Source organism: Taudactylus pleione, unplaced genomic scaffold (genome assembly GCF_031769625.1).
Source record: "Taudactylus pleione unplaced genomic scaffold, aTauple2 ptg000518l, whole genome shotgun sequence".
NCBI lineage: Eukaryota > Metazoa > Chordata > Amphibia > Anura > Myobatrachidae > Taudactylus > Taudactylus pleione.
In genome coordinates, this window is record NW_028284920.1 from 12458377 (window position 1) to 12470713 (window position 12337).

Below are 12337 nucleotides of genomic sequence, written 5' to 3' on the forward strand. Positions count from 1 at the left end.
GATGAGCCTTTGGGAGATGTATTGAGATGCTCACCTGCAGCTTAGCATATACAAGCATATGCGAAAAATGTTGCAGATCAGTCGATCATCGTCCTTCTGAGCAACCCTATGGCTACTCAGAATGGATGATGAAACGAAAGGCCTGATTCAGCAAGGATCGCAACTGCGATTACACACGCAACTGGCCAATTGATGCTTTCTGCGCATGCATCGCAGTGAGCGTGTGCGAACACTACGCAGACCCATCGCAGAGTAATTCGCAGGAAGTATCCTTTGGGGAGGGGGGGGGCTTTGGTGAAAAACAGGCGTGCCAATGCGTTTAAACGCCGTTGCAGGGGCGTGCACATGCATAAATTAGCCACTGCAATGCCATACGCAGCTTGGCCTTTCACTACGTGCGATGAGGTTAGCAATTCCTGAGTAAGGTCAGAGCTTGTGCACGTGTGCGTGAGGCTACGATGTTACCGATGGATTTGCAGTCTAAGTATTACGGATGTGTGTAAGGTAAGGTGGACGTCCTTATGTTGTGCTGTGACAGCATAACGATCACAGAGGATTAACATGCTATCGCAGTGAGACTGCGTGCGCAAACGCTATTGCAATGGCAGTTGCTATCCTTACTGAATCAGGCCCTAAGACTGTGGCACCAGTGAAACGGCATACAAAGTCGCTGGAGCCGACATGCCTATAAAGCCGTTGCAACACACCTGCAGTTTCCTAACCACCCCTCCATTACCACCCACATAGGTCTATAACTGTCAATCAGTCTGCACCTAATTAAGGCGAGCTCAGGGAGGACAGAAACCTCCTGTGGAGCAGAAGAGCAACGTCATGCATGCGCCGTGGAACTTAGACGCATACACTGTAATAAAAACATCAGCCCTGTGTAAATATCAGCATAGCATACATCTCTGTATCAGGATTCCAAAGATTGCACAGTGTGCGGGCTTGAAATTGCATGTTCTGGGATCATATACTAGTTAGGTAAATTGTGCCAGCAGTTGCATCGCTTGTTCCATCGTTGAGGTGCGTACCTACTGTAGCTTTAGAGTGATCAGAAGATAACTGCACACGGGCTGATAGCACTCATCTTCTGACTAGATTTACCAGCATGCCTGGTAATGATTTGATTACAAATTTAAATTAACTAATGTGTACTAATACCCGATTGCTGGGCATGGGTATGTTTGCACTATATTATTGTATACTTCTTCATATAAGCTGACATCCCCCACCCCCCAATGTGGTTGACTTGTTTCCCCTCAGTCCGTACTAAAGACCTCCTGCAGTCTAATATAGTACAGGTGGATAAAGCTAACTATGCCTTGTATTTTATTCTCTGTATTTATTTATACTTGAAGTGATTCTTCAGTCACAGTAGAGGAGTCACGCGTTAATGGGAGCACTCAATGCAGAAAGTGTGGCTAAGACTGAGGGCTCTACAGAGTGTTGATTACAGTTAAGCCCAGAGAAGCTGCTAATGTACATTCCTCACTGATAGTCAGGAGATAGTCAGCTCCCAGCAATATTTTTAACCTGTTGAAGATATGGAAGCTTAGCTTAGTTAAGCTTGCCACCTTCATTTGGTTACTCTTGGTGCTATACTAAATTCCTGTTGACACGTATAAAACACAATCCCCTTTGTGATCAACAAACACGTGCGTAAAAAGAAATCTGAAGATCTGGGGATCTTTTGTGCAAAAGAAGACATGACTTAAGTGTAAAAACACAAACATTAATCAGAAAGGATCTACAGATTACCGGCAAAGCCAGATATCTTTTATTAAGTTAAGTTTCAGAAAGCTGTTCATGTTTTTAGTATATTGCAAGCATACCTGTGTTTACCATACATCTATTTTGTGGAAATCTTGCAGATGAGAAGCAAAATATTTAACTATTTCTTTTGGTACCGTTAGAAGTGGTAGAAACATCTGAAATAAATAGGTTACTTATTTATAACTAGATTTGAGCGGTCCGGTTTTACTCTTCTCTTTTTGCCAAATCGGCGCAATTCAGATTTTACTTCTATCAAAAACACGCGAGAGCTGGATAGCTAACAAGAATAATCCGAACTTGCGCTAATTTGGCGAACAGAACAGGCTAGAACCAAGCCGCTCATCCCTACTTATAACTTACAATTAAGTAATGTTGAATTGTCTCAGTCATTTCTTTTCTTCAATTGCATAAATTATCCCTAGTGAGCATGTGGTAGGGAACATAGATTGAAAGCTCCACTGGGGCAGGGACTGATGTGAATGGCCGAATATTCTCTGTAAAGCGCTGCGGAATATGTGTGCGTTATATAAATAACTGGTAATAAATAAATAATGTATAAAGAAGATAAAGCTACATACAGATGTGTCCTCATACACTATGGCTCAAATCGCGCCAGGTCCCACGCAACTTGGCCGTGTCGTGTGTCTTTGCTCAAAATGTGCTTATTGACATAATTAAAACAATTAGAAGCGACAAAACTCCATTGCTTGCGTACACTGCACTTGTACATCTGTGTGCGACTGAGTCAGAATCTGTGTAAGAATGGCTACGATACGAGCAATCGCGGCTTTTCCTCACTCCACATTCCGTCATGCTTCAGCTGCGACATTTTTACTGGTTTTACCAATTTCTGTACGGCTAAAATGGCAGCCTAGCTTCTCTGGTACAATCCGAGCAGCTTACCACTGTGTCTGTGATGTGACTAAGACATAAAATGTAAAGAATAATAGATTACGCTACTGGTCTCAGAGCTTCTCAGTCGCGTTGGACGTCTTGCGCCATATGGTGCAAGGACGCTCAGTATATGAGGACCTATCTGTAAGACCTGCCAATGCACCCATTTTCTGTGTTACATGTTTCCCTCTTCTCAGTAAGTATCCTGGAGAATGTAGGAATGTCTTTTCAAAGATATGTCTGCTGTAACTGTGTACTACTCCATTAATTAAGATGGTCTTCATTGCATGTACATTTTTATATATTTTTAGATTAATTATACATTTGCCATTTGCTTTCTCGCTTAAGTGAACCTGGTTGGTACAACGGGAGCTTAATTGAAAGCATAGGCCTATTCCTAATCTCTGCTACATCTGAGGACATACTTATTTAAATGTCTTAAGTACACAGCCCCACATTCGGTAAGAAAAACCCAACTCTGCCCAGTACAATTTGCAGCCCTCTCCATTTTGGCATGCATCATTCATTTTCCTGTACAAATGGGCACGATAGTGGAAATATAGTCACAAAGCTTCACCAATTGGCATTTGTACTGAGGTCCCGCAATATTCACAGCTTCAGAAATGATGCTTAATGATTGCATGATGATGATATCTGCTGAAGACCCAAGTTTGAATTGTATTATAGTTGCCATGTGACCTTGGCTAATTTTCTTCCATTCCTTTTGCGCTACTTTAAAGGATTTGATTTGGCATCTATACATTAAGCTATGTCTTTATGAAACTGAGACACACTGACACTTGCAAGTGCTGAATGCACCATGTCCCTTGTATCGTTGTTCCATTCAGAGCTTGCTAACATGTCTGTCTGGGGATGTAATCGCTATCCCAGCTTTTGGGATGCCGGCACTCAGAATGCCGGTGCCTGAATCCCAACACCAGTCACTATTCTGGTGTCGGCATCCCAACGGTACTATTTTTTAACTCTTAGATACATGGGATGCTGTTTAGGATCTGTCTGTTTGTATTCAAATTTTATGACTTGTATCTGGTGTGGGTGAGGTTATTGGGGGTTGGGGTGTAATCAGTGTTTCAGGCTGCAGGCCTGTTAGAAGGCTGCATTGGTTTTCATTTCAAAATTGGTTTTTTTCTAAGTGGTTTTATATGCACAGCATAATTTAAAGAGTTAGACAAGAGTTAAACAGGAGGACATCATTTAAAAAAGAACTCTTTACAACTTAAAAAGGATCTTCTGAGCTTCTGGTTACCCTGCAACTCAGCCATCAGCTTTCATTATAACCTGAACACACCTTTTGCCAATAGCCTGCTTCAGCATTGCAAGCAACTACCAGGTGGATTGCTGCATTTTTAATTTTTGAATGTATGTTTTTTTTGACCCTACACTGTATGTTATTCCTATACCACTATCAATTTATCTCTACACCACTGTAGTATCTACCATTTTTAAACACCTCATCTATAGGAATGCTTTATCCTTACTTTAAAGTCTTGCAACTTTAACAGCATAAAACTCATTTTGTTTATTATATACTCTTGTAGTTGTGCCTTTACATCAACTAACACTGTTCTTCCTTTTATCTGATTTTTAGACATTTTAACTTTACTGTTCCTGTATCTCACTCTCATCACTACTACTGCTTTTTCCTCCCCCCCCCAATCCCTCATCAACGCAATGGCTCTCTTTTCTTCTACTCTCCTCCTCACTCAGAAGCTACATAATACTTTCCTCTACCACCAGTTCCCATTTATTTTCTCCCTCCATAGTCTCCTCCATTTTCTCCTATCCCTCCCGCCCCTCCTCTGTCTCCCTTCATCCCATCTAGTACTCTCCACCGCATCTCCCATAACTCATAAGCCCTGCACCCTCCCTTTTCTCCAAGTTACACCTCTTCTTCTCAACAGACACCACACTAAACCTCCACCTTGCCCACCACCTGCTGTCACCCATCCTCACTCAGAAGCCCACCACATACCCACACTCTCCTTATCCCCTTCTCTAAATCAATCTCAACCCCACACTACAGCAACCCTAACAATCTCCTTCTCTCTCCTCCCAACTCTGTCCCTCTCTCCTGTCTCCTCTGGAATGCCAGTCCTGTCTATAATCAACTGGTTCCTGTCCATTACGGCTTCATACTCAACTCCTTCAATATCCTAGCCATCACCAAATCCTGGATTTACCCATCTGACACCACTTGCCCTGCAGCTATCTCCTTTGGGGGCCTCACATTCTTTCACACTCCCTGGCCTGGAGGTTTCCACAGTGTTTGTGTTGGGCTACTTCTATCATCTGGTCACTCACACTAACTCCTACCTTCTAAACTCTCCACTTCATTATTTGCATTCAATGCTCATATCAGTTGTCTTTTCCAACTTCCTCGAGTAGCTGCCTTTCCTCGTCCCCCTGGCCTTAACTCAAAATTCCATGTTAACTTTGCTTCTTGGCTCCTAACCTTGAAATGGGCTCTCAAGACCCCTTTCTTCCTCCAACCTTTCCAGCTCTCATCCTAACCCACTACTCCATGTTCCTTCCTCACAATCCAGCCCATTTGTGTCACCCCTGTTTGTCTGCCCCCTGCCCTTTAGAATGTAAGCTCTCACATTCAGGGCCCTCTTCCCTCATGTTCTTCTCCCTCACTTACTCCTACTTTAATTTACAACAGCACCTAACACTTGGTTGCTGACGCCATGCTGCTTATTTAAATGTTATGTAGCAATGTATAAATAGGGTATTTGTCCTGCGTTGTTTGTACTGTTAATAACTGTTTTTCATGTGTGCTCACTTGTTTATGTACTTTGTAAGGCGCTGCGGAACCCTTGTGGCGCCATATAAATAAAGGATAATAATAAGAAGAAGTGGGGTTAGGCGCTAGGGGGAGGGTTAGGGTTAGGCACTGGGGGGAGGAGGGTTAGGTTTACACTGCAGGAGGATGAAGATTAATTTTAGGTACTAGGAAGGGAGGGCTAGGTTTAGACTGCGGTGAGGGTAGGGTTAGGATACCTATCGCCAGGTGTCTGTATTCTAACCCAGTCGGGATGCCGGTGTTAGGATTTTGACTGATCCAATCCGTTTCAACATAGTTAAAAAGTACCAATAGTTCTGGGTTGCTGCCAGCTTCTATTGTAGTGACGGAGAAAGATGGGGACACATGAAGTTCTCTTTTTTTTTCAAAGTAATTTAAAATTCTGTTACCCATTTGCCCAGCCTGAATTTAGTGAGGCATGGAGTCGGCACAAGGATATTTTAAAATGTGATTGTAATGGAATGTAGGCCATTGTCCTTGAATGCGTTATCATGTTTATTTTTGTAATTTACTGTTTGATGTAAAACTTTCAGGTGTGGTCCCTCTCACCTAGTAGAAATGGGCAATGTCTACATACCATTCAGACAGATGACAGAGTTTGGTCCGTTGCCATAAGTCCTCTGTTAAGGTAAGAACACTCATTTTTTTATTATGTGGAAATGGATATGAGATACAGATTTCTCAAGCTTGACTCATTATTTATGAAACCTCATTAATTGCTTTCTTGCCTTTATGATAGTAAGCTCATGTGTACAAGACCTTCAATCCTTTATCTTCTCTACATTATGCTAACTGCACAGTTTATTTCTACGTGAATTGTATAATGTCTGTATTAGTCAATACTTATGTTTCTTGTTGTCTGTTTTATCCCCTTGTAGAGGGCTACAAAACTCATGTGGCACCTTATAAATAAAATATATACATAACACTGTGCATTAAGAGAATCTAAGAGCTGATTCAGGCTCCACTCCTGTTTTTTCTTTATTATCATTTCTGTTGCATCGGCATATATTTTGGTCTATATATCTTACCCTAGGGTGGATTGAGATCTCTTATGATCATGGACAGTTTGCCTCTAGCTGGAACACCATGCAGCAAAACCCTAAAGTGCCGTGTTCCCTTGCAGTGGTAACCCAGCAGTGTCTGAAACCCCTGGGGTATTGGTGAAATAACTCCTGTTTTAAGAAAGCTGTTGCTGTGGCTTCTTTCCACTGAGGAGCTTAAACAAAGGTGAAGGTGCCCATGGCTTACACTTAAAGAAGCTTTAATGGGCAACGCATGTGAATTCCTGGATTGCAATGTGCAAAAGCCGTAATTTTAGGGTTCCAAACTCAGGTTAGAGGGGAAGGGAACACTGAGGTAAGATGTTAAATGTTTAATTGTTTTAAATAGTTTATTAAATAATGTATACTGCTGTCTTCAACTCCCCCCGTTGGTCGCACATGGCTGTCAGACGAAAACAGGCTTTCAGTATGTGTGCTAGTCTTTATGGGTCTGTAAACCTAACGCTATTACGGGTAGGATTTTTACAGATAACCGATAATAACCCTCAAAGTCAATTATTTAAAGCATTGATGTAAAGGGCAGCCCCCGATCTTAACCATTCAGTTTTGTTAAAAAGTTAAGTGTGATGGAGTACTTCCTCCCACCTGTATCGCAAACCGCAAAAAGTACGACAGACTGAAGCCAATGTCCATTGTGATAGAAATAGCTAAGGCTGCAATGGCAACAACTCCCCTGGCCAGTCAAAGTAGTCGGTTTTTTCTGGATTCAAAAAAAGAAAAACAAAACATGCTGAACAGGTACAGGTTGAGTCTCCCATATGCAAATATTCCGAAATATGGAATTTTTGGAGCATGACTGAAATAGTAAAAACTTTGTTTTATGATGGTTCAATGTGCACAAACTTTGTTTAAAGCACATCATTGTTAAAAATATTGTATACATTTACCTTCAGGCTTTGTGTATAAGGTGTATATGAAACATAAATGCATTCTGTGTTTAGATTTGGGTCCCATTCCCAAGATATTTCATTATGATAAGCAATTATTCCAAAATATGGAATATTCCGATATCCAAAACACCCCTGGTCCCAAGCATTTTAGATATGGGAGACTCAGCCTGTATATAGTTGTACTTAAACACTTAGTCATCTTACTTATATAGGGCCTGATTCATGATCGATCGTAACTGCAATTACGCACGCAATCGGCCGATTGTTGTGTTCTGCGCATGCGTGTGTATCGCAGGGCGCATGCGTGAATCGCCCACTGCGATCGCAGTGGCCGATTCACGCACGTGCTCTGCGATACACACTACGCAGGCCCATCGCAGAGTGATTGACAGGAGGTGCCATTTCTAGGAGGTGACTGGGGGGTTGGTCGGTGAAACGCAGGCGTGTCGGGGCGTTTGAACGCCGTTGCCTGGACGTGCATAAATTATCCACTGCAATGTCATAAGCAGCTTGAGGACTCATAGCGTGCGACGAGGGTAGCAATTTCTGAGTAAGGTCAGAGCTTATGCAAGTGCGTGATGCTGCGATGGTACTCTGTCACCGATGGTTTTGCAGTCTTGCTATACATTTCGGATGTGTGTAAGGTAAAGTGGGCGTCCTTATGTAGTGCTGCGACGGCATAGCGATCACAATGGATTAGCATACTATCGCAGTCAGACTGTGTGCGTAATCGCTATTGCAATGGCAGTTGCGATCTGTAATGAATCAGGCCCACCATTTGGCATTAATGCACAGTCATTAGTATATATGTATATGCAGTAAGTTTATTAATACACAGTAAGTTTACTTGCTATGGAAGGTTAAACGATACGGAGTTGCATATTGAATTCACAAAATTCTGTTTTATCGAAGTCTTTGAATCCTTGATCACATTTAAATCTACTAGACTAGAGAGATTGGATATTTCTCCAGCATTCGTCTTACGTTGCCCATCTATTTTAGCTCAGATTATAGAATTTGCTATTTTACAGAATTCAGGATTTATTTCTTCTCCAGACTAATGGGATTGAAAAGTTCATGGAAAAACAATTTTCTGTCCTAGCACAGCAACCTTTCCAAAACGCTTTTTTTTCCCCTTATTCCCCACAGAAAAAAAAATAATACATTTTCTGCATGTGAATCTTCTTTGAAATCCCAATTTGAGCAAAGGGAGCATCATGCAATGACTTGGTCTAGCTTCAATATAGTGTTCCCTTTGATCATTGGGGTTGCCCCTAACTCAAGGCTGTCAAAACAAATATGCAGATGATGGCTCTCTTCATGAGTAACACAGGACATTGTCTGGAGACAGTGAGAAAGCAAACTACCTTCAGCAAATAATACTTTAACTTCACTTTTGACATTTTTTTCTTTTAAAGTATATGGGTCATTGATATTTGATGCATTTGGACGAGTGGTTGAAACACAAATTTTTTCCTTTATGGCTGAAAAACAAAGAAGGGGATCTATCCATCATTATACAATACCTGATTTTTGGGACCCTTAACTCCAATCAATGTCTATCCCAATCCCTCCACCATTGCAGGATTGCTTACATACACAGTACACAGATAGATCCTTGCCTGACATGTATTCTCAAGCATCCAAGGGGTGTGTAATAAACAAGGCTCCTGATTTAAATTAGGCTGAAGTGTATGAACTATGGGCCTGAACGCAGATTCCCGATCATCTGATATCTGTGCGTTCGTGATCGCAAGCAGCCCTTTGCGATGCCTCTGCTTGAATGACAGGCAGAGGCATTTTCTGGACGGGATGGGGACAGGCGGCATTCCCAGGAAATGGGGGCGTGTTGCTCCCATTTTCCAGAAGTGACAAGGTCAGGATCTGTGGGCCTGATTCAGACCCGGTCGCTCTGCTGCGAACGCTCGATAGGGGCGACTATCTTCGCTTGAGTATGCATCAGTCACTGCGGCCGGAAATCGTGCGCTTGTAGTACACAGACTGGATGCTACTTTGAGTGACAGCGCCGTTTGTGGGTGGTGACAGGGGAAGGTGCTTGTGAACAGGGGAGTGGATGTGCGAACGCAGGCGTGTCTGAGCATCAAAACGGAATTTTAATGGGTGTGCATAATTAGCAAGTAGCGTCCTTGAACATGTCACTTGGTTGTATTTGAGCCTGAACTAATCGCAGTGCTTGCGGTGGGGTAGGGTCTCGATGTTACCAATTAATCAGACACTTCCTGGAGATGACGTGTGCTAAGAGAGACAGGTGGGCGGCTTTATACTCCTGTGTATGCTCACTGCCGTCGCCCTCTAACACATAGAGGGCATCCTTAAGCCAGACAGTTCGATTGAGGGATTTGCATACCCGGCCCCTTTTGTCAGCGAGTGTTCGCAGCTTAGCGACAGGGTCTGAATCAGGCCCTGTGTCCACTGATGTAGTTTCCTGGCCGCGCAAGCTTGCCAGCCTGCATACATGAGGCTTACTCAGCTCTCCGGCTCTGTCCACCATCGAGACCGATGGTCGCGCTGGGATCGCAACTGCAGCAGGGAGTGTCAGACACCCCCTGCATATTTGCAAGGACAGAATTGCAAAGCTGCTTGTGTGCGGCTTTGCAATTCCGTCCTCTGCTGAATCGGCCCCTATATACATTCTATTTAAGAGTTTGAATATCCCTTCCACTTTTCATTGCCGTCTCTCTGTTCTCCAAGCTGGTAGCACTAACTTTCTGCAATGCCTTGAACAGCAGACGATCCCTGGTGTGGTCTTCCACCAAAGGGATACATGAATATGGAGGTCAGGGTCTCTGCAGTATTGCACAAAGCAGTGGTGGATCTACTGCCTTGCAGGGGGTGCTGCAGCTAAGGGGCCAGAGATGAGGGAATCCCGGAGATGATAGGTAAGCTGTACCACCCACCCGCCATGTACCGCTGTTACCCATACCCACCATCTTCTCAGAACCATCAGTGTAAAGATGACGAAGCTTCACTGAGCATTTGCTAGCCCCATTGCAACTGCAGAAGAGCAGCCCCCAGACTGAGGATGATAGACTGCATCATCAATTATTTCCCATTCCCTAAAGTTTGCTCATTTGGACCCCGGGGATGTAGTGTTTTGTTATATTTTATTGAATAGACCACTAGACAAACTCCATTTCCTGTGGATTCCAACGGCCCAAATGGCATTTTTCTGGGTTTATGCAGCTTTGGATGTGCCAATGCCTTAAGGGTTAAAATCACTGTAGTTTTAATGTATATAACCAGACCCTCTGTGTTAAAACAGGTGGGAATTCTTTGTGCATCTATATTGCTGAGAAGCTATTGCTGAGAAGCACAGCATGTTTAAGTGATGACCTTTTGAGCTTGTCTTTTGTCAAGACAGTGTCTCCTTTCTCTTTGCTCTAGGTTGAAGCAGTACACCGTAGACTTGCACACTCTTACTGTCACAATATTTACCCAAGAGTGTTTTCCTTTTAGGACCGAATGATAGACGTGCTCGTGCTGGGGGGACAGCCGCCTCAATTGGCTGGGTTTAAATCAGTCACCCATTTTATGTGAGACCATGAGTGTCTACCTCCGCCCCAATTATCCATCCAGTCTCCACACCATGCAAATTCTACCTTGAATTAGAGACAATTATCCATGTCATTAATTCTTCAATTTGATGGCTGGTATGGCAGAGCCCGCAACACACTACTGACCTCGGATAATGGAAACTGCTCTTTAACATATTGATGATGAAAGAAGTTAATTAAAATTCCTGGGAGCAAAGGTGTCGGCTAACCTATAAACCTGTCGCTCCACAGCAGATCACTGTGATCTACACTAAGAGAAAAGAAGAGAGGAAAAATAGGTGTTCAGGAGTGTGGAGAGAGATCAGACGGAGATACATTTCCTAAAATAATAATCGGCTCTCATTTAGCATGGACGAGCAGTTGCCAGAGTGCAGGAAACTAGATGTGGCTATGGCAATAGTTTAGTGATTCTGTAACGTCATTGACACAACCCAAATGGAAAAGAGGGCTTCACAGATAATGCTGTTTCTTCATTCCTCATCATAATAACATAGCATAACACATGTTGCTATTATAAAATATACCCTGTAGGGCAATAAAATATATAATGATTAAACAAACAGCTTAGGGATCAGTTGCATTCTGCCATTCTACTATATGCAACTGATTAAGATCCCACCGTGGTTTGAAAGGCTGTAAATTAAGCCTCATGGTGGTCCACCGGGGCAAGACTTTTATTGAGATTTTTTTTTCTCTCTCTTCTGCCAATTTTCAGGCTAAAATTGAGGCATCATTGTAAATTCTTACATTTATAGTAGGAATACGCAGGCAAAAATTTACTAAAGAGCAGTATTTAGGGAAGAAAAATTCTCGGAGGGCCTAGGGTCTTGTAATGACAATAAATTACAAGGAAAAATGATCTTTTAGCACCTGTTCTGCATTATACTGGAAGGAATAGAGACAAGTGTGACTCCGCTTATGCAACCAGGCAGATTGTGTCTAGAACTTCATTTTGATAGGCATTCCCAGAATGGGGCTGATGCAGCGTTGAATGCAAGTCTCTTTGCTGTGATCATCGTCCGCAGGAGCCGGAAACCAACTGTGTACGTAACTAGGGGTGATACGGAGTTGTACGCTAACCGAACACACTTCCAATCGCGACAGTAACTGGGCTGTAACTGGACCTAGTTATGTCAGAGAGGGAGTTGGAGGCTTTGCAGAGTTGTGCGTACTTATAAATTGATCTGAAATAAACGGATACTGGCAGATATGCCTGCAACCCCATTTATGGCCAATTCTATGCATTTAGTACCATGCACATGCAACTATGACCAACTTGCGTTCACTTCTGTATCAGCCCCAATGTGTTTGATA

The 12337-nt window shown here is 42.8% G+C and overlaps 1 protein-coding gene across 2 annotated transcripts in view; it reads left to right on the plus strand.

Moving 5' to 3' along the window:
* FBXW4 (F-box and WD repeat domain containing 4) overlaps window positions 1-12337 on the plus strand; it is a 231294-nt gene that overhangs the window by 66518 nt on the left and 152439 nt on the right. For both annotated transcript variants that reach the window (XM_088450527.1, XM_088450526.1), the window contains exon 5: window positions 6028-6122. In XM_088450527.1, coding sequence (XP_088306653.1) covers window positions 6028-6122 — 95 coding nt within the window. The remainder of the gene's footprint in view (window positions 1-6027; window positions 6123-12337) is intronic.